At 34.9% G+C, this 19,330-nt stretch overlaps 1 protein-coding gene across 1 annotated transcript in view; it reads right to left on the bottom strand.

The window, feature by feature from the left end:
- LOC107286738 (histone-lysine N-methyltransferase SMYD3) overlaps window positions 1-19,330 on the bottom strand; it is a 34,334-nt gene that overhangs the window by 4,032 nt on the left and 10,972 nt on the right. Inside the window, exon 2 of the mRNA XM_029283999.1 lies at window positions 204-267. Coding sequence (XP_029139832.1) covers window positions 204-267 — 64 coding nt within the window. The remainder of the gene's footprint in view (window positions 1-203; window positions 268-19,330) is intronic.

The raw sequence follows: 19,330 nt of genomic DNA, 5'->3' as shown, positions 1-19,330 counted from the left end.
CAGAAAATTACTTCAGACTGGCAAGATTCTGTTTGTAGATGAGCAGCAGTAAAGGAATTACTCAAAAGTAACTCCACATGTCATTCTTGGTTCTTTGGGCCTGATAGTACCCCAATTCAAGTAGGATTATGTAATTAGAAAATAATTTCACCAGCTAAAAAATTTGAATGTTGCATTGTCCATCTATGCTTCAAAATAATTACCTGACAGTGTGCACCACAGTATCTTGCAACTTTGCATTGAGAACACCTAAGTAGCCGTTCCTTTCTAAAGTGGGAAGAGTGGGGAGGGAGGGAGAAAAAAAATAAAATGTCAATTAAATAGATTTACAATGCATACTCAGTTTATTTGATGCAGTTTGCTGGCTTAGGAATGTAGATCACAACTATAAAAAAATACATTTTCCACCTGTGTTAAAAAGTAAACATTATGTTTACATATTTACATTTTTTCTTTTAATTCAGTTACATCCCTTTTTACTTTATTTGTATTTTGATTAGTTAAGAAAATGAGCATCTACAAAAATTGGTGAGGCTTCCAAAACAAAATTACTTTGTGAAACAACATCTAGCCAAATAGAGCTCCCTTGACAATTAAATTTTTTAAAACAGGAATGGGTAAACTTTTGTGACCGTGAATCATTTATGAACAAGAGTTATTGGGAATGTAACAATGAGTAGATGAAGTCAGTCTTGGGAGGGGCACAAAAAAATGGACTGAGGGGCACATTCAATCTTTGGGTCTACCCAGCCCTGTTTTAAGTGGTGAAGAAAGAGTAACAATATGATTTGTATTTCTGTCCAGAAATAAATCTGCACAAAGAAAATTGACAAGATACTGTATTTATATAAACACACATATAATTATATAATCTATATCATATATTGATTCATTGATATTAATATTTATTAACAACAGTATAACATTTATTCAATCAATCAATTTGGGTGGATGGGTGGCTGGCTGGCTGGACAGATCGATATTTTTTATAGTTTCTTTCAAACACTTGGTCCTAGTCCTATGCTATCTACCGTAGTTACTCTGCAAGAAACTGGATATCTTTCCAGTTCAATTCTTAAAAATATATGAGAAGACAATGAGGAGTCATATGCCAAATTGCCTCAAAAAGTTATGTTTTACAAGGTGCCACCTAGAAGATAAGAGAAAGCAAATGTGCAGTGAATGTTTTGGTCCTAAATAAATTTCATTGCAATCAGAGTTTACTTCACACAAACGCACACACTCATTATTGTTTCCTTAAAAAAACCTCATCCCATAAGAAAGCTGAATAAGACACATAGTGTTTTCACTATGTGTGTTTCTATATGATATTCTCTAATAAAAGCTGTACAATAAAATGAGGCACGTGTACATATTAGTACAGTTGTTCCGTATGTTGACCACTTTCCTTCAGTCCCTTGGGTGGTCAACTTTTAGAGGTTTTCTGTACTAAACCACTCTGCAGAGTTGTTATACACCACTCCTGCTACCCTGAAAATGGGCACAACAGTACTATGTTGTCTTTCAGACTTATGTAGCTCAGTCTTTTCATCAATGTTCTGCTTTGTATTACATCTAAAAAATAATGGTGGATTTTAACTAAAATAGTTACCAGGGTAATTTTTTTAAAAAAATAGTCCAAAATTCAGAAAGAGTTGAATTACAAATTTAACACACTTCTGTCTTTCCAACTCCATGTTCTTCTCATAAATAGACCCGTTATTACCACATACCAAGTATACTAAACACCTTGATATCTAAACTGTTTATATCTTCCTACCAAACACAAGAATCAAATCATGTCTTGTGTAGTATATCAAAGGCCAGAACTGAAATGTGAGTGTGGCCAACTTCAACAATTCTGCTGAAAAATGGGTGACTGGAAAAACTTAATGCATCTCTCTTGTTAAAAGGAAAGGAAAGAAGACTGGCCCAGTTTGGAGCCCAGCTTTCTTAGAGGACAGTGAAGAGATGCTGGCAAATCCTATCTCTTGCTAAAAAGTGGGGTGACATGAAAGCTGAGAATCTTGGGAATATGTTCCCCTTTGTTGATTTCATGCTTCCCAAACAGGATGGGAGAGTGTGTTTTGTTGTGGGTGTAATTGTGTAAGTCATTTTGTCTTTTTTTAATCTCAGGTATGAAAATTAAATGAGTTTATATTCATATATCCTTGAACATAAAACATATTTTGGGTCATCCTTTAAGAGATATTTCCTTGCCTAAACAGTTTCAGAATGACTAGAAGTAGGCAAAAATGCAGTGAGAGCAAGAGCAACTTCCTACCAGCTTTCCCAGTGACTTTGCTGCTGGGAAGCTGGCAGGGACTGTGGGAAATCAGTGACCGTGGCAATACTGCAACATGCACAACTTTGAGAATACAAGTAGTGTGAAGATCCTTGAAATTTCAATTACACATAAGTAATGGATCCTGGATTTTCTGAACATTCTTTAAGTTAGCAGATTTAAGGTACTTGATTCATTTGATATATGTCATTCATGCGTTGATTCTGATTGATACTAACTGAAGATTACAAACAGATAAACAGATAGGAGAGTTTTAGTAGTATATAGATAAAACAGTGTTTGTCAGGTAACTTACTTTCCAGAAGAACAAAACAATGACAAGACTGAGTACAAGCCATCTATTCTCAGAAGTCCCATTAAATTCAGTGAGATTTATTCTCAAATATGTATGTATAAAATTGCAGTCAAAAAGCTATAAAATCCCAAGTGTTGTCTTGTACTGAGTAATTCACTACATGTAAAAAAAAATCATAATATTCATAGTAAACCTTCAAGCAGATATTTGATACAAACCGAAATGCTGCAATCTGAGCAGGATATATTTTACTTTTCTCTGCTGAGATAGTAAGTAGAAAAAAAATAACACTTTAATTTTCTTGTTCTGGTTTCACACAGGAAATCAAATGCTCTATTTAACACAGTAGAATCCCCAAACAGTTTTGCAGTAAACAACACAGTTAGTTATAATTTGCTACAGGGAGTCAAAAACATGGTATCTATTACAAAACAAAATCCACTAACTCAGAGAGCAGACATTTACTGCCTCAAACAAGATTCCAGTTGCAAAATGTGTTTATAAATTAGAGCTTTGTCTAAAATAAATAACCTCAATGTCTTATGGCAGTGTGATAAAATAATATTTTGGAAAAAAATAAGAAATAAAAATAAAAAGATGAAGCAAATTCCTAAACACCTGAGCCAGAATGCTTACAAATGTTTGCTTCATAGGATTTTGATTTAGTACAGTTATTGTCTATTCCTAGTATTAGTATTCTTCATCTTTAAATGTAATTCAAGCATATATGTCTTGGACCAGAATTGTTCCTTACTCGCTTCCCTTTATTTCATTATCTTATTTTCCTTCACAGTAGAATTGTAGACATTTCAAAAATGCCTCAGAAAAAATGCTTCAGTCTTTGACCAAACACATCATCTTTTTTTAGTAATTACTAAAGCCTATTTAATGCTATTCATTAAAGCAGCAGCAGCGTTATTTTCATATTTCCAAACAGAGCACACATCTAGACATTCCTCACATCAGGTTTAAGAAAGTAGCCTCATCAGGTTGCATTTTTTTTTTAAAAAAAGGTCTCTACAGGTAGTCCTCAGGTTACAATGGTAATTGGGATAAGAATGTCCATCGCTAAGCAATGTGGTCATAAACCATGATATCACATGAAAGCATTGCTTAGCAATGGCAATCCTAGTTGTCATTGTAATCCCAAAACCCTCATGTACGGGGTGTAATATGGGATGAGGTAGAGTACTAGGCAAACTATGGGTAGATGGGTAGATGGATGTCACAGATGGGAAACACACTGCATGGGCATGTGAGTGGGTGCTGGGGTCACTAAGGAGTACAGGGATGGACAGGCAATAAAGCAGCAGGATTAACTTGCAACCTTCTGTCAATTTTCCCATTGACTTTTCTTGTGGGAAGTTATCAGGGAAGGTCACAAATAGCAATTATGCGATCACAGAACACTGCAACTATCATAACTATGAGCTGGTGGCCAAGTGCCTGAATCATGATAACATGACCATGGGAATGCTACAATGGATGCAACTTCACAGACCATCCATAAGTTGTTCTGTGCCATCTTAACTCTGAACAGTTATTTAACAAATGGTCGTAACCCAAGGACTACCTACGAAAAGTCCCTATATTATATTTTTGTAATATAACTATTTACATGTTTATAAAAACATTTGATTACAGGATTCTGCTCTTTTTAAATATAATTAAATATATTGCTTTGAATATTGAAATGAATAATTTCCCCTGAAATCCACTAATCGCCATTAAACTTGATGAATCCTTCAATTATTAAATCCTGGGGTCATTTTTGATCATAATTACTGCCCTTCTGGTCCATCCTACTCTGGTAATGAAAGCCAGGATTATTTGAACAGCAGCTTAGTTTGAACAGTAAATAGTTAAATGTAATTTATGTATAAAATCAATAAACTTTCAAAATTCTTTTTTTAACCCATTATTTTTCATCCCTTCAATCTGTCAGATTGGGCTTCTAGATTTCCAATTGCTCTGCATTATCAGTTATCACACAAATACCAGCACATCTTCATATTCACTGTATTCACTCAAGGGGAGACTAAATTAGATTGGGAAATTACCTAAATAAAATCTCTCTGCTGCATGTCTAACCTTTCTTTTCACAGTACTAACAAGTCATGCAAGTGTAAAGAATTATATAGTAGTTTAAAGTGTTTATTCAGATTTCTAAAGCATCTCAGGGTGTATAAGAGTTCAGTAAAAATGAAATCTGTTAATTTCTAATTCCTATTAGACTCTGAGAATCTAATCCAAAGTCTCCTGTTTCCAGTAACAAGCCTGGAACAGATTTCAGTAAGATATTCTGTACAATAATTATCTGAATGCAGTGTCCAATAAAAATACAGCTATTTGGGGTTATTGGGTTTTAATACAACTAGATGAGTTTTATATGAGAAATGCCAATCTGAATTAGATCAAGATCCAACTAATCTAAGTTCTTTAAACTATTCTTTTGAAACATCAGACAACCCGTCTGGCTGTCCTTGGTAGGCATAACAGATAGAGACTTAAACAACACAGCTATTTATTGTAGCAAAACTATGGTATACAAACAGCTGACATTCGTAGTCTGATCCTGATTTATACCTTTTTAAAAATTCAAATCTAGTGTTCTCTTTTCCAGAATCTTGTGTATCATATTTCCTGCTTTACTTTTCTCACATTAGAGCAGAGGTGTCAAACTCGTAACATCATATGACGTGTTGCAACATATTGTGACTTTTTGCCATTGCCGGCAATGGGGTGGGCGCGGTTTTGCTATGATGCATACGGCCCGTGGGCCGGCAGTTTTGACACCCCTGCACTACAGGATAGCAGCTACACATTTATATTCATGCTCTGAGAATCTCTTGCCACTAACAATCTCCTGATCATGGTGGATAATAATCAATGATTTTTAAAATAAAAAATAAAAAAATGGATTTTTTAAATTTAAATCGGATTTTTTTTTATTTTTATCAAATTTATTTTAATAAAATGCTTTTGGAGTAAAAAATCTATCTAAAGACAGTTTTCTATTTAAGATACATTAATAATTTAGTTTATTCAGCATGAAATGGAGCTTAGTTATGTAGCATGAGGCTGTATATTCTGCAATATTTACATTTTTGGTAAACTTATTCAATGAATCCAAGCTCTATAAGCTGAGATAACATGCACTGCATTGATGCATTCACACAATTTGACAGTAACCATGAGATAAATCATAAAACAAAGTTCAGTAATATTCCTTTATCCCACTGTTTTGCAAATCTATGTACACTAAAAACTGTATGATTGTTTGAAGAAAAATGCATCTGTACCAGGCTCTAGGTGTTTTAATTAAATAAAAGAATTTGAGTGGTTCTCCAACTATGTATGATTAACCTATTAACCTAAAATTGGTTCTGATATCACTGATAGTTTATTATTCTAAATAGGAAACCTTCATTTTGTTTGAAAATAATATTAAAGATTCTAACTACCAGCAAGAATGAGTCCTTACATTTAAAGAGCACCTGTGATTTCAGATCCATCATGGCAGCACCTGTTAGTGGGCATCCACTCACCTGCTGCCCGCCACGTCCCTCACCTTGTTGTGTCACTGCCGTATCACCAGCTATCCCATTAAAGTGAATGGGACTGTCAGTGAGTCAACAGCGGGTCAGAGGAGGAGCCGCTGCGGGACAGAGATGACAGTTGCTCTTTAAAAATTATGATTTAAATCGAGTTGATTTAAATCAAGCCTTTTTACTAGTGATTTAAATCATGATTTAAATCGTGATTTAAATTGACTTGATTTAAATCAAATCCACCCTGCTCCTGGTACACCAATAACTCAACCAAATTTTGAAAAACACCTTTCAAACTGACCCCAGCAACAGGTTTCATAGATATTTTATTATGTTTATATGTTTATTTTTCAGTAATTACAATCTGTTAATTAATTATTTTGTATTCCACACTTCCTCTTCAAAGCTCAAACACAATAACTTTCAAGAGCAAAAAACAAAGTTCAGTGTTAACATGAACATTATAATAACAGTAGCCCCAATGTGCTGCCCCTTGCTCCATTCTGCTCGCACTAACCTCCCAGGCACCTTCACACCACCCAGCAGTAGCCACCACAAGCCTTGTTGGACTCAATTGCCGAGAAGTCTATTGAGTAATTTGGTCTTGGTCGAATTTAATCTGAGTTTATTTCCCCTGTTAGAGCTCCTTAAAGCCTCCAGGACTGTCATCAGCATTTTAATGACATTCAGTTCAAAGCTTCGAACAACTTCCCCAGAAGTTTTATGTAAATATTAAATAATAGGGGGAAAGGACAGTTACAAGAACTCAGTACACTAGAATATGCATAAATGTACTAATCTTCTATTGCAGCATTTCTTTTTAGAAAAAAGAAAAAAGATTGACTTCATATTCACATTCGTAGAGCGGAATGTAAGAAAAATAGTCTTTACAATTTAAATTTTAATAAAGAAACCACAAACAATAGAGGCAAGGACAAGGGAGGCATATAAATAAATAAACTATCTTGTAGGTAAGGAAATAAATTATTCTGAAGAGAGAAAAAATGTCTGACAGAATAATTCCATAAATGATTTAATATAGGAATTTATTCTCTGACCTTGCTACAAAACAGCAAAAATAACCTATATTTGGCTATTTAATTTGTCTCCTAGTAGAGAAATATTTTGATAATAAATTATATGTTAACACAATACATATTAATAAATTTTAATAACACTTTTTTAATAATGCTTGGTATGGAACATCTTAGCCATAACAACAGCACTTAGACTTATATACCACTTCATAGTGCTTTTCAGCCCTCTCTAAATGGTTTACAGAGTCAACATCTTGCCCCCAACAATCTGGGTCCTCATTATACCGACCTCAGAAGAATAGAAGGATGGGTCACCCTTGAGCCGGTGAGAATCGAACTGCCGAACTACTGGCAGCCAGCAGTCAGCAAAATTAGCCTGCAGTACTGCACTCTAACCACTGCACCACCATTGCTCTTTATCTTTATCATTATCTTTGTAATTCAACCCATACAAAACAAAGAAATGACATTATTAATATATTATAAATGAGTGCCTGAAGACTGCACATTGCTCTGGTGCAGATCAGCAATGACATGTTCAATAGTTCCCCTCTAAAATCTCTATATTATGTTTTCTACCTCTATAGTTTAAAAATGATCTTCATAACAAATGATTTCATAATAAATGCTTTGCTGTTAGGTTGGCCTACATAAATTGGATGATTGATTTAAGAATTAGACACAAGTAAACCAGTGCTAGAACTGATAGTAACATATAAAGCAGATCAATGTATGAATTCGATTATATATTTTGCTTCCACGACCTGCAGCAAATATATATATTTCTTTTTGGCATGAACCTGCTCCTGCTATTTCTAAGCAGTAAATTATGCAGCAATCTATTAATATCTAATAAAACGAAAGAATGTGAATAAAAATGGGGAGAAAGTCCACTGAATAACAAAAATCAATCTCAGAATTAAGTCAGGAGTTTCTGAAGGCCTTCAAAACCCGCATTACGCTGGACTGTTAGATTTCTTAAAGCAGTCCTAATAATACATGATAACGATGATGATGATGATGATGATGATGATGATAATAATAATAATAATAATAATAATAATAATAATAATAATAATAATAATAATAATAATAATAATACAATTTAGGCAAATTTCCTGTTTAACTGCAATAATACCAGAAATAAGTGCCATTCTATATAACAGAATGTCTCCTTCACAGATGTGCTTGGTAAACATTTTATTTTTTATTTTATTAGCTCTTTATCGGCATTACCATAAAGGCAGTTCTTCTCCCTTATTGAAACAAGGGACGGTCTGAATTTTTGTCTTTTAAATACTCTGAGTTCAACTGGGACATCATGTATGCATATTAACATAGGAGAATGTGAAAGAATTAGAAATGAGTTGCCTAACCAATTCCCAAGAAAACTAGGGCCAGGACTGTCCAGAAAGGAAGAGGAGAAGATACAGACCGGATGCTATGTTCAAATATGTACTGAGTAGAGATCATTGGCTATTTGTCTGAACAATAAAGAGAGGGGAAGCAATCAAGTGAAAAAGAGAAGGGAACTTCAAAAAATTGACAGGAAAGTAGGACTAATAAAATCTATGCTTGAAATGATTATTTGAAAGTCAAATGTTCTGCCTAAAAATCCCCAAAACAAATGCAGGAAGAGGGATTCTACCAACAAATTAATGATTGTGTTCTCATCACCCTGAAAAAGCAGACGAACAAATACAATTTTCAATACATATTGTAGGCTGAAGTGTATTTCTGAAAATATATGCCCATATGTATGTATAATAGTACACATATTAGCAAGCCAGTTACCATATCATTCTTTATTTGACTCGGCATTTTAAAAACATATATTCATGTCAATTCAATAAGAAACTGCGGATAGATGTTGCCCTCAAAATGTCCTTGGAAGTCATTTTCAGGCACATATTGCTTCTCAGCATGCATTCAGGAAAGCTCACAAATCTTTTATAATAAACCAATTTTCACATACTGTTGCCTCATAATTAAGCTTAGAAACTGTACTAACCAACTTATTCTGGAAATGGAGATCTATCTTTGATAGGTGAAATGCTGTAAAGACTCAAGTGCAAAATAATCACAATCTGAGTCAAAAATAATGCTTCAAGCTACCATAGTGTTTTATATATTTACATACTTTCCCTTCATCCCGCCAGTATCAGAAAGCTGTATAATAATAAACAAGGTCAGATACAATAAAACAATCTATTGCAGATTTATTTTAAAAAATATTTTGTTATATATTTTTTTTTTTTTAAAAAAAATCCCATCTCATCCGTGTAGGTGGTAATATGTTTTAGGTGTACCTAGTTCTGTACTTTTCTGAACAAAGAGCTCTGATGTTCTTAGGATCTATTGAAGTCACTCTCCCATCTTTGGCCTTTACTTTCCAGTACATCTTCTCCAGTTTCTCCTTCAGGTCCTGGTACTTCTCCAGCTTCTCATACTCCTTCCTCATGTTGCTATCACTTGGCACATCAATTACCATTGGTGTCTTTTGGTCCTTGTCAATGACCAAGATGAGGAGGAGCTTCCAGGCCTTCACATCAGCAGCTTCTACATTCTTCTTTGGCCAGCTCACTATACTGGCAGAGGATTTAATAACTGGAAGGGCATATGTGCTGATGGCATGGATCATGTTATTCCCATTGAATTGATTCTTCAGGACCTGTCTGATCCTTTGGTGATAATTGATGTTGCTATCTTACTTGCCTCCTCAGTGTGGTTCCCATGTGGCTGTGGAATACCAAGGTACTTGTAACTGGTCTGTATATCTGCTATGTAGCCAGCTGGTAATTCCACCCCATCAGTCTTAACTGCTTTCCCTCTCTTGACCATCATCTGTCCACATTTCTCTAGTCTGAATGACATCCCAGTATCCACACTGTAGATCTGTATAAGGTGGATTAGTGAGTTGATGGCTCTCATTCACTCCTAGCATCTTCTTCTTCTTCTTGTGCTATATCCGTTATCGGATGTTGGCGATCATGTTGGCGATCCTGTTTTTATCAGCAGCCGCACGAAAGAGTGCTGCTAAGTTTTGTCCAAACCAGTCCCTTATGATTTTGAAGCCACGATGTTCTTCTTCTGCCTGGACCTCGTTTGCCTTCAATCTTTCCCTGGAGGATTAAATGGAGTATGCTGTATTTTTCTAGGTGTCGCATCACATGTCCGAAATATTCTAATTTTCGTTTTTTAATTGTTTGGATGATTTCCCTTGGCTTTCCCAGGCGGCTTATTACCTCCTCATTTCTGATCTTATCAACCCAGCTTATACATAACAGCCGCCTGTAAATCCACATTTCAAATGCTTCTAGTCTCTTCAGGTGGCCTTCTGTCAGAGACCAACTCTCTACTCCATATAGCAGGACAGAAAAAATATAGCATCTGACAAGCCTTAGGCTTATGCCGTGACTGCAGAAGACCTTTTTCATTTTGAAGAATGCTGTTCGAGCTTTTTCTATCCTTGTCCTAGCATACAACTTGATTTTATCCAGGAGACAGCTAATGATAGTTACACTCTCCATATCCAGTCCTTGTGATTTTTTTTTGATACACACATATTTAAAAACCTTTAAAAATCAGGAACTTTTAAAACAACATTACAGTATGTGGAAATTAACCAGCACATAAACAATACTAGGTATGTATGCACTACAAAATCCTCAGATGAAGGCTCTAATGCTGGGAAAGAGAAAGAAAGAGAAGAAGAAGATGAACAACAGCAAAGTAAATGGACTCAATAAGAGTGACAATGGATGCACTGTTGGAAGATCTGAAAGACTACATTATAGATAGATTGTTATTGAGAAAATCTATGTGGTTGGTTAGAGTCAAAAATGATTTGATGGCATGTAATCAATCAACCGATAGAAAACAAAAATACATTACCACATAGATAACATAGTGAAAATTAAAATTATAAGAAACAAAATTAATATATAAATTATTAAAAATATTGCAAATGCACACATATACACATATACATATATAAAATATTAGTCCGAAAGGTAGTTATTAATTCCCAACAAAATACCCATAAAATTTCACCATTTCACCACCATCTTGTTTAGTAAATACACCAGATAATTCAATCTGTAATCAGTAATCATTAGATGAAAGATTTTGATTCCATAGAGTACAAAAGAAGTGACAACCGCCAGTTAAGACAGAGTCCTTAGATTACTTCACTAAAATTGTCTTTATAAATGTAAATTCTATTATAAATGTTTATTATCATTGATACTGCAACCACAAACAATATGATTTATAGGTAATATTTATTCCAGTGTCCAGTAATTCTTTACTTCAAGACTCAGTATGTAGTATATTTTGCTAATTTTGTAATATACCTGCCATGAAGACATTTCTAATTAAATCAGCAGTAAAGTAAATTAACATACAAAATTATGAAGTTGCCCATTTAAATTGTGTTTGTATTTAAAATACAAAATAAGTGCTCCTTGAAGAGTCAGCTATAACTTCTGATTTCAACTTCCTACCAAAGATGATAGTACCGTTGTTATTTATTATATTTATAATAATATAATATACTACTGCAATATATCTACTATGCCTGTAGAAAATACCTAAATTAATGGTTTTTCCACCATGTACATACTAATCAAAAAAGAAGACTGACTTGCATTAGAGCAAAACTTCTTGATCCTCACGGCAAGGATCTGATCCAAATGAAACCTGAATTGGCAATTTGTAAATACAAAAAAAGGACTTAAATCTAGAATTATGAAGTAAAGATAAGTAATTAGCACACAGATCAGTAATATTTATGCACAAAAGTATAACATTTGGACCACTTCACCATTTAAACCAGCAGTCCAAGTAACAATGTTATCCTACTTTCCTTCTTTCTGTTCTTATTTTTCCATTCTTTGTTTTAATAATCTTAAATTAAGATTATTGAGATTAGTGTAATAATTAAATGTTAGATTGGGGTTGAAACTATTTCCTTCAATAAACTGGGTAAAAGCAGCAGGATGCCATGCAATAGTAACAGTGATATCACCAAAACAGATGGCTGAAACTTCCCAGTAATTTTGAGGGAGGGAAAACAAGAAATCTCATCACCCAAAATATGTGATGTTGTTGCCAAAATTTAGCAACATGACCCTGAGATTCTTGGACACTGCAAATGGGATGCTGTAAGGCTGCCTGTTGCCCACTGCTGTGATAGATGGTACATACTCTAACCTATTTTATCTCTTCCTATAAGTGTTTATTACTGTTCATGTGCATCTTCTTTAAAATATATAGTTTTTGAATATAATAATTCCTCTCCACTAGTGAGTATGAATGGCAATTGGAATTAACTCTTCATTAACCACTTTAATCATTTGCTTTTCCAATTGCCTGTGGCTTAAGGCAATTCTAATGAAGTAAATAATGTTCTTGAAGTTCTTCACCCTCCAGGATTTAAATGTGATAAGGATGACTAGTCCTTGGAATTTTTTTTTATAAAGATAAGGAAAAATGCTGTAACAATGGATTATCCATGGATTATTTGGGGCCAAGAATTTTATCTGCCACCACTAGTCTATCAGTGGAAGACCGGAACAGGTTTTAATGTTTTGCTCTTTTCTGTATTTCAACAGATAAGTAACTAACCATTTCAGTAAAAGGTTCAGTAAAAGTTTGATTTCAAGAGGTTTTTTTAATTGTACTTCCTACTTTGCCCTTCAAGTTTACATATGTTTGGGAGCAAGAAAAAAATAAGTCTTATGCTATTAAATTGAAAAGCATTCAGACAGAATATTATCTGACGTTCAGTGATCTTGAAAGCACACTCATAAATTGCCTGGCAAAGTCTCATTAAACATTTTCTCCCATTAGTAAGATGATCAGATTATTATTATCATATAGTTAATGCATATTCTAATTGAACCAAATGAACCAAAAGTTTTCCCCATAAAAAGCAGTGTTCAGAGGCATGTCTATGGTATAAAATGCATTCCACAAAGTTAATAACTGTTATATAAAGATATCAAGATTGAAATATTATGCATTATATTATCATGGTGTTGCTTCAGGTACAAATAAAGATTATTCTGTAAACCTAATCTTTTTTTATCCATTACATCAGAACTGATCAACTAGTTCTTTCAAAACCATTCTGCATTTTTATGGTGGCCCACAAGAGTATAGCAAAATGAGACTATCACCTCATTTGCTGTGGAAGTAGAGGACTGATTCCTAGCAACAGTTCTGCTGTATGGCTGCTCTATCACAAAGACCAGAAAGTAAAGGTTTGAATTCATTCAGAAATAAAGTTAATGTTTTTGTGTGAGTAGAAAATGAAATGGGAGAGAATTATATATTAGTATTCTTGATGACAACGTGATAGCGAAGCCAGGTGGAGCCCATTCAGAGTAAAATTATCCAACTGTGAAATATTTCAATCTTGAAACAGGTATTCCGGATTGAATTGGCCAATTTGCATTCCAAAATGTTTGGAATAGTTCATTTCAAATTCTTTAGGCCACTGTACAATACACACGCCTAACTAGATGTGGACCTTGGCTGATCTGTAAACATTGAACAAGATCTGAGATTACCATGAAACAGCAGTGCTGTAGACTAGAACTGTGGATTTGGGGATGGGGAATCTAGAAAATAGCAATTGCAGACCATTTCTGTATTGTTGCCATGAAAATGATATGGAACTATCCAGAAAGTAATTAGGAATTAATATAAGACTTTTTGTAATAATATGTTTTAGTTGGTACCTTAAGCTGTAACAAAAAAGGAATGAAATACTTGAAATAAATTCGTGATGTAACTTCTCCCTGGTGCAATCAATGAAATCTGGGAAATTTACAAAACAGCCATAAGATAATCAATTAAATAATTTAAATATCCATGGTATAAAATTGTATGGCTTTTTACTATGATTAGTATAGCTCAATGAAAATGCCGACATGAAAGATGCAAAAATTCCATTTTTATTATTAAAAAGGTTCTAAAAATAAAACTACCAAAATAATTATTTTATATAAGCTTATGATATCAGGATTCTTAGGTATATTTTTTTTCCAAATCTGTCACTACATTTTCTAAAAAGAATAGGGACAGCTAAAATGATCAGATCCCTGGAGCAATTATGGGATAAAGGTATAGAAACAATTCTGTATTTGGGTTACTCTTTTAGTTTAAAATAAAAGGGAACTGAACAGAAGTGTACAAATAATGAAATACGTATAAAGAAAGGATATAAAATATTGTTTTTCCCCTTCTTTTGCAATAACGAATAGTGGGAGATTTGTGATAGATAAAAGGAAGTTCCTCACACAGCACAATGTCAAGCTATAGCATTAGCTAAAATATATTGTCATGTGTGCCAACTTGGATGGCTTTAAAAAAAAATAGATAAAATTTGGGGAGATTAAAGTTACAAATGGCTATTAATCAGAATGGCTATATTTATTTCCAGTATCATTAAGGCTGTGAAAACCAGTTGCTGGGAAGTTCAAGCAGAAGAGTCATTGCACTTGTGTCATTTTTCTACTTGGCCATCTAGCTGACCATTAAAGGGAAAGGATTTTGGACTAGCTAGTTCCTTGATCTGTCCCATGCCATCTCTTTTTGTTATGTCATTCCTGAGATTTAACCTGCAATGAAATAAAAGCTTTGTGTGTATAAACATACATGTGTATGTGCTTACGGAATATTTTGTTTTTGATTTAAAAAACATTGAAGGAGAAAAGGGGGTTGTTTCTGAATCAATTTGTGTTGTCAAGGTTGTATTTTACAGTCACTTAGTGCTTTATGGTTTAATTATGAAGGGCCCCGAGATTTAAATCTGAACTGAAAAAAGATCAAACTGGCCTTTTGCTCCCTAATTTTAAAGGCAGAGAAAAAGAGAAAACTGAGGGTGAAGGTTCATTCTCTGAGCTTGGGGGTTGGTTTCTGAACGTTTCGTTACCAGGCTAGGTAAACATCTTCAGCGGGATTTAGGGGATGACAGTGTTCTCCTGTTTATGAGGGCTTCAGGTATGGGTGTGTCAAGTGAGGGTCTTGTTAAACAGAAGAACACTGACATTGACATCCCCTAAACTCAGCTGAAGAGTAACAAAATGTTCGGAAACCAACCGACAAGCTCAAAGAACGAACCTTCACCCTCATTCAACACCTGAGCTACAGATATTCACCACTATTGCAAAGATAAAGCTGCCTTTTACTGTGCAATATGTTAAATCTTTTTTATTTATAGGACCAGGAATAATTTGAGAAATGAGAGTTTTGCCTGAGATATTATAGACTTCATAATGTAGTATCAAAGTAGAATCCAAAAAGTGTGGTCTTTCTTGACAGTACCTACCTTAAAAGTTATGTCAGGGATTAAACCCCCCCCCCATTTTTGCCATTCCCAGAGAGCTCAAATTGTACAAAAAATAGTACAGTTGTGATATACAAAAATGTACAATTGCTATGTGTTTTCCTCTTTACAGCTGTTAAACTGTCTATGATACAGCAGGCTAGTACCCAAGGGTGTTTTCTTGCTGTTTCGTTTTTTTGCTAATTGCTATAGTAATATCTGACTCCNCTTCAGTGAAAACACACCTCCAGTTATTTTTATAATTAAAAACTGAATGCAAGGACGCATGACAAATACTAAATAAACTATCAGCCCTCATATTTTCATAAGTAATAAAGAGCTTGTGCAGGCAGCTATAACTTATAACTTGATATACGAAGGGAGGGCTAAAAAGTAGTGGAACTGAAAAAATTAATTAGCCTGAAGGGAAGTTGTTCCACATGGGTAACCCCTGAAGCCCTGATTCACACAAAATGACTTACTGAGGGAATAAGAGCACAGGATAAGAAGCTACTATATCTACTGAAACACTATGAACTTGAAATAAATTGCATACCATAAGCATATCAGAGTCAAGCATTCGTTTTTACTAGATTTTAAAAGTGAATGCACAATTGAAATCAGAGACTTTTCTTTTGGTTTTAATGAACAAACAAATAGAAGCATCTTAACGAATTTTGTTTTTATATCACAGCAGCAAGACTTTCATATACAGAAAGGGGTAAGAGCTTACCAATACCTACAATGGAAGAATGGATGGTGAAGCTGATGGAATCGGCAGAGATGGTGAAATTGACAGCTTTTATTAAAGAACAGACGTCGACCAATTTTACTTGGAAACTACTTTTGGACTTTTTGCAAGAAACTGAAAGAAATGAAATGTTGATTTGGGGAAATTTATAATTTGAATTATTTAGGATTATAGCAATAACGTAGACAATTATCTGGAAGTTGAGTCATGGCAATTGGACTACTTTTCTTCTTAAGTTTGAAACATTTCACTGCTTATCCAAGTAGCTTCTTCAGGCTGAGCAAGTTGGTTAGAGGGACCCCATATAAGTCCTCCAGGGTGGTTTCATTTCTCACCTAATCTGGATAGGCTCCGTTAGGTGAGTAGGCAGAGAGTTGTTTATTTATTTATTTATTTATTTTATTTATTTTCATTAACTTATATGCCGCCCTTCTCCCCATGGGACTCAGGGAGGTAAATGTTCCAGCTCCTAAATCCTTTCCCCTAGGTAGGTTGTTCAGTGTAGCCTCCCTGATGAACCTATGAAGTGGTCTTAATCTTCCTCCAACTAATGAAAGAGCAGCATAAAAAATGAGGGATAGTTGTGTCTGAGGACTCCTCCTCTATTGAGGGAAGGATTTTCCACTTTGGCATAAATGGATTCCTCCACTCCTCTCTCAAACCATCTGCCTTCCCTGTCCAAATTGTGAACATTATGGTCCTCAAAAGTGTCCTTTTCCTTTTAAATGAAGGCCTAATGCTGGTTCTGGTGAAGGAAGTAGCATTACTTCACAGGTTCACTAAGGAGGTTCATACTTAATGATCCACCTAGGAAAAAGGATTTAGGACTTGGAACATTTACCTATTTTTTTAAATATAAAAGCATTGAATACATAAGAAATATTTATGTTAGCTGAAATTAAATTTAAATTTTATCAAATATAAATTTATCTTAAGTTCATTTTTTTTCTGGTCAACTTAGTTTTAAGAATATAACTCCTGATATGCCACTCAAAGGCTAACTGCAGCCTTCAGTTCAAAGTTAAATGATTTTGAAGTAGAATATTAATTATATAAATCTACAAATGTTTCTAAAATAGGATTAGACTATGATGATTGGGCCCACTGTAGCACATATCTGGGGGGAAATATATAATGCTTTAAACTCCACCTAGTGGGCACAACAGAAACAAAAGTTAGTATCTGGGGTCAGAACATCTGAAGCCAGCTAAGGCCTGAAACTTTATAAAATTAATAATCCGGTCAATGGAACTGGAAGTAAATTGGAAGCATTTTCTACAGCTGCACAGGTATAGCTGGTCATTGAGCAAAACTCTATAAAAAGAAAAAAGTCCAACATCAATATTGAAAATACATCCAAGGAAAGCTGCAGGTAATAGAACACTTTCCCATGAAAATTATATTTTACAGTGCTTAAAATAGGCTGGACATGTCCCCAACCCAGTAGATGGTTGGCTCACACTAGGTTTACAAGTCACAATGATGGAATCCATCCTAAGTACATCGTATTTTGACATGTATATGTGAATCCAACTATTATTACAACCACTATTTATACATTATTCTGCATTGCTTACAATAAAATTATCTTTCTTCCTTGCAAAACAATTTACAGGAAAATTACTTTAATGAGATAAAACATCAGATGTCTTTCTTAAAAGCTTTTGTACATTCATCTACATTGCATTTTCTATGGCTCCAAATTTCTGGGGTGCATACAGCTTGAGAAGCCTAGCGTGAATTTAAAAATCTGGGAAGACTAATTTTACAGTCTAAAAAACTATATGATTTTTCTTTAGAATGATTTGAATAGCTATCCAGCCTTTTTTATGTCCAATAAGCATGGAATGGGATATCGGTTTCAGAAAGGTTTTCATGAACAACTTTGGTCATAAATTATTATAAGTTGAGTCTTTAAGTATACAAAGTGAATCAATAATAATAATAATAATAATAATAATAATAATAATAATAATAATAATAATAATAAAGTTGGAAGGGACCTTGGAGGTCATCTAGTCCAACCCCCTGCTCAGGCAGGTAACCCTATACCATTTCGGACAAATGGCTGTCCAGTTTCTTCTTAAAAACTTCCAGTGTTGGAGCATTCACCGCTTCTGGAGGCAGGCTGTTCCACTGGTTAATTCAGTGGTTCTCAACCTTTTTAATGCCGTGACCCCAACCGGTCGTAAGTCGAGGACTAAACCGGTCGTAAGTCAAGGACTAAACCGGTCGTAAGTCGAGGACTACCCAACCGGTCGTAAGTCGAGGACCTTCCCTGCCCGGGAGCGCCGCGCATGTGTGGTTCCGCCCCCTGCGCCGGCCGAGGCGTAGCTGGCAAGCGGCAGAGACGGAGCAGGCCGACCACCAGCTGGCCCAGCCCAAGGGAGGTAAGGCACCCGCTGGAAAAGGGGAAAAAAATGGCGGACAGCCTTGCTTGGCGACCCCCATGAAATGGTCGATCGACCCCAAATGGGGTCCCGACCCACAGGTTGAGAACCACTGGGTTAATTGTTCTGTCAGGAAGTTTCTCCTTAGTTCTAGTTTGCTTCTCTCCTTGATTAGTTTCCATCCATTGCTTCTTGTCCTGCCTTCAGGTGCTTTGGAAAATAGCTTGACTCCCTCTTCTCTGTGGCAGCCCCTGAGATATTGGAACACTGCTATCATGTCCCCCCTCGTCCTTCTCTTCATTAAACTAGACATTTCAATATTAATTGAAATCATGACAAAACTTTGGGGCTAACGTTCTTTATTGTTTTAAGGGTCAGTAACTACAGAAACACATGTATTCCTTATAGTAACAATGATGGACAAATCCACCTAGGACACTTTTTGTTATGCAATACCAATACTCAACATGTTATTTCCAATGAAGTTTCTAGTGACTTTCAATTGAGAATTGCTTTCTGATGTTCTCATAAATCCTTTCAAAGGATGGTAAAACATAGTATCTATTAATCTGTGCTATCAAATGTAATTGTTTGTATAAGACATAAGAAGACCCGTGGTGGTGCAGTGATTAGAATGCAGTCTTGCAGGTTAATTCTACCGCTAGC

This window comes from Protobothrops mucrosquamatus, unplaced genomic scaffold (assembly GCF_001527695.2).
Source record: "Protobothrops mucrosquamatus isolate PMUCROS unplaced genomic scaffold, P.Mucros_1.0 scaffold319, whole genome shotgun sequence".
NCBI classification, from domain to species: Eukaryota; Metazoa; Chordata; class Lepidosauria; order Squamata; family Viperidae; genus Protobothrops; species Protobothrops mucrosquamatus.
The sequence above is the reverse complement of the archived record's forward strand: the minus strand, read 5'-3'. Positions and strand labels throughout refer to the sequence as shown.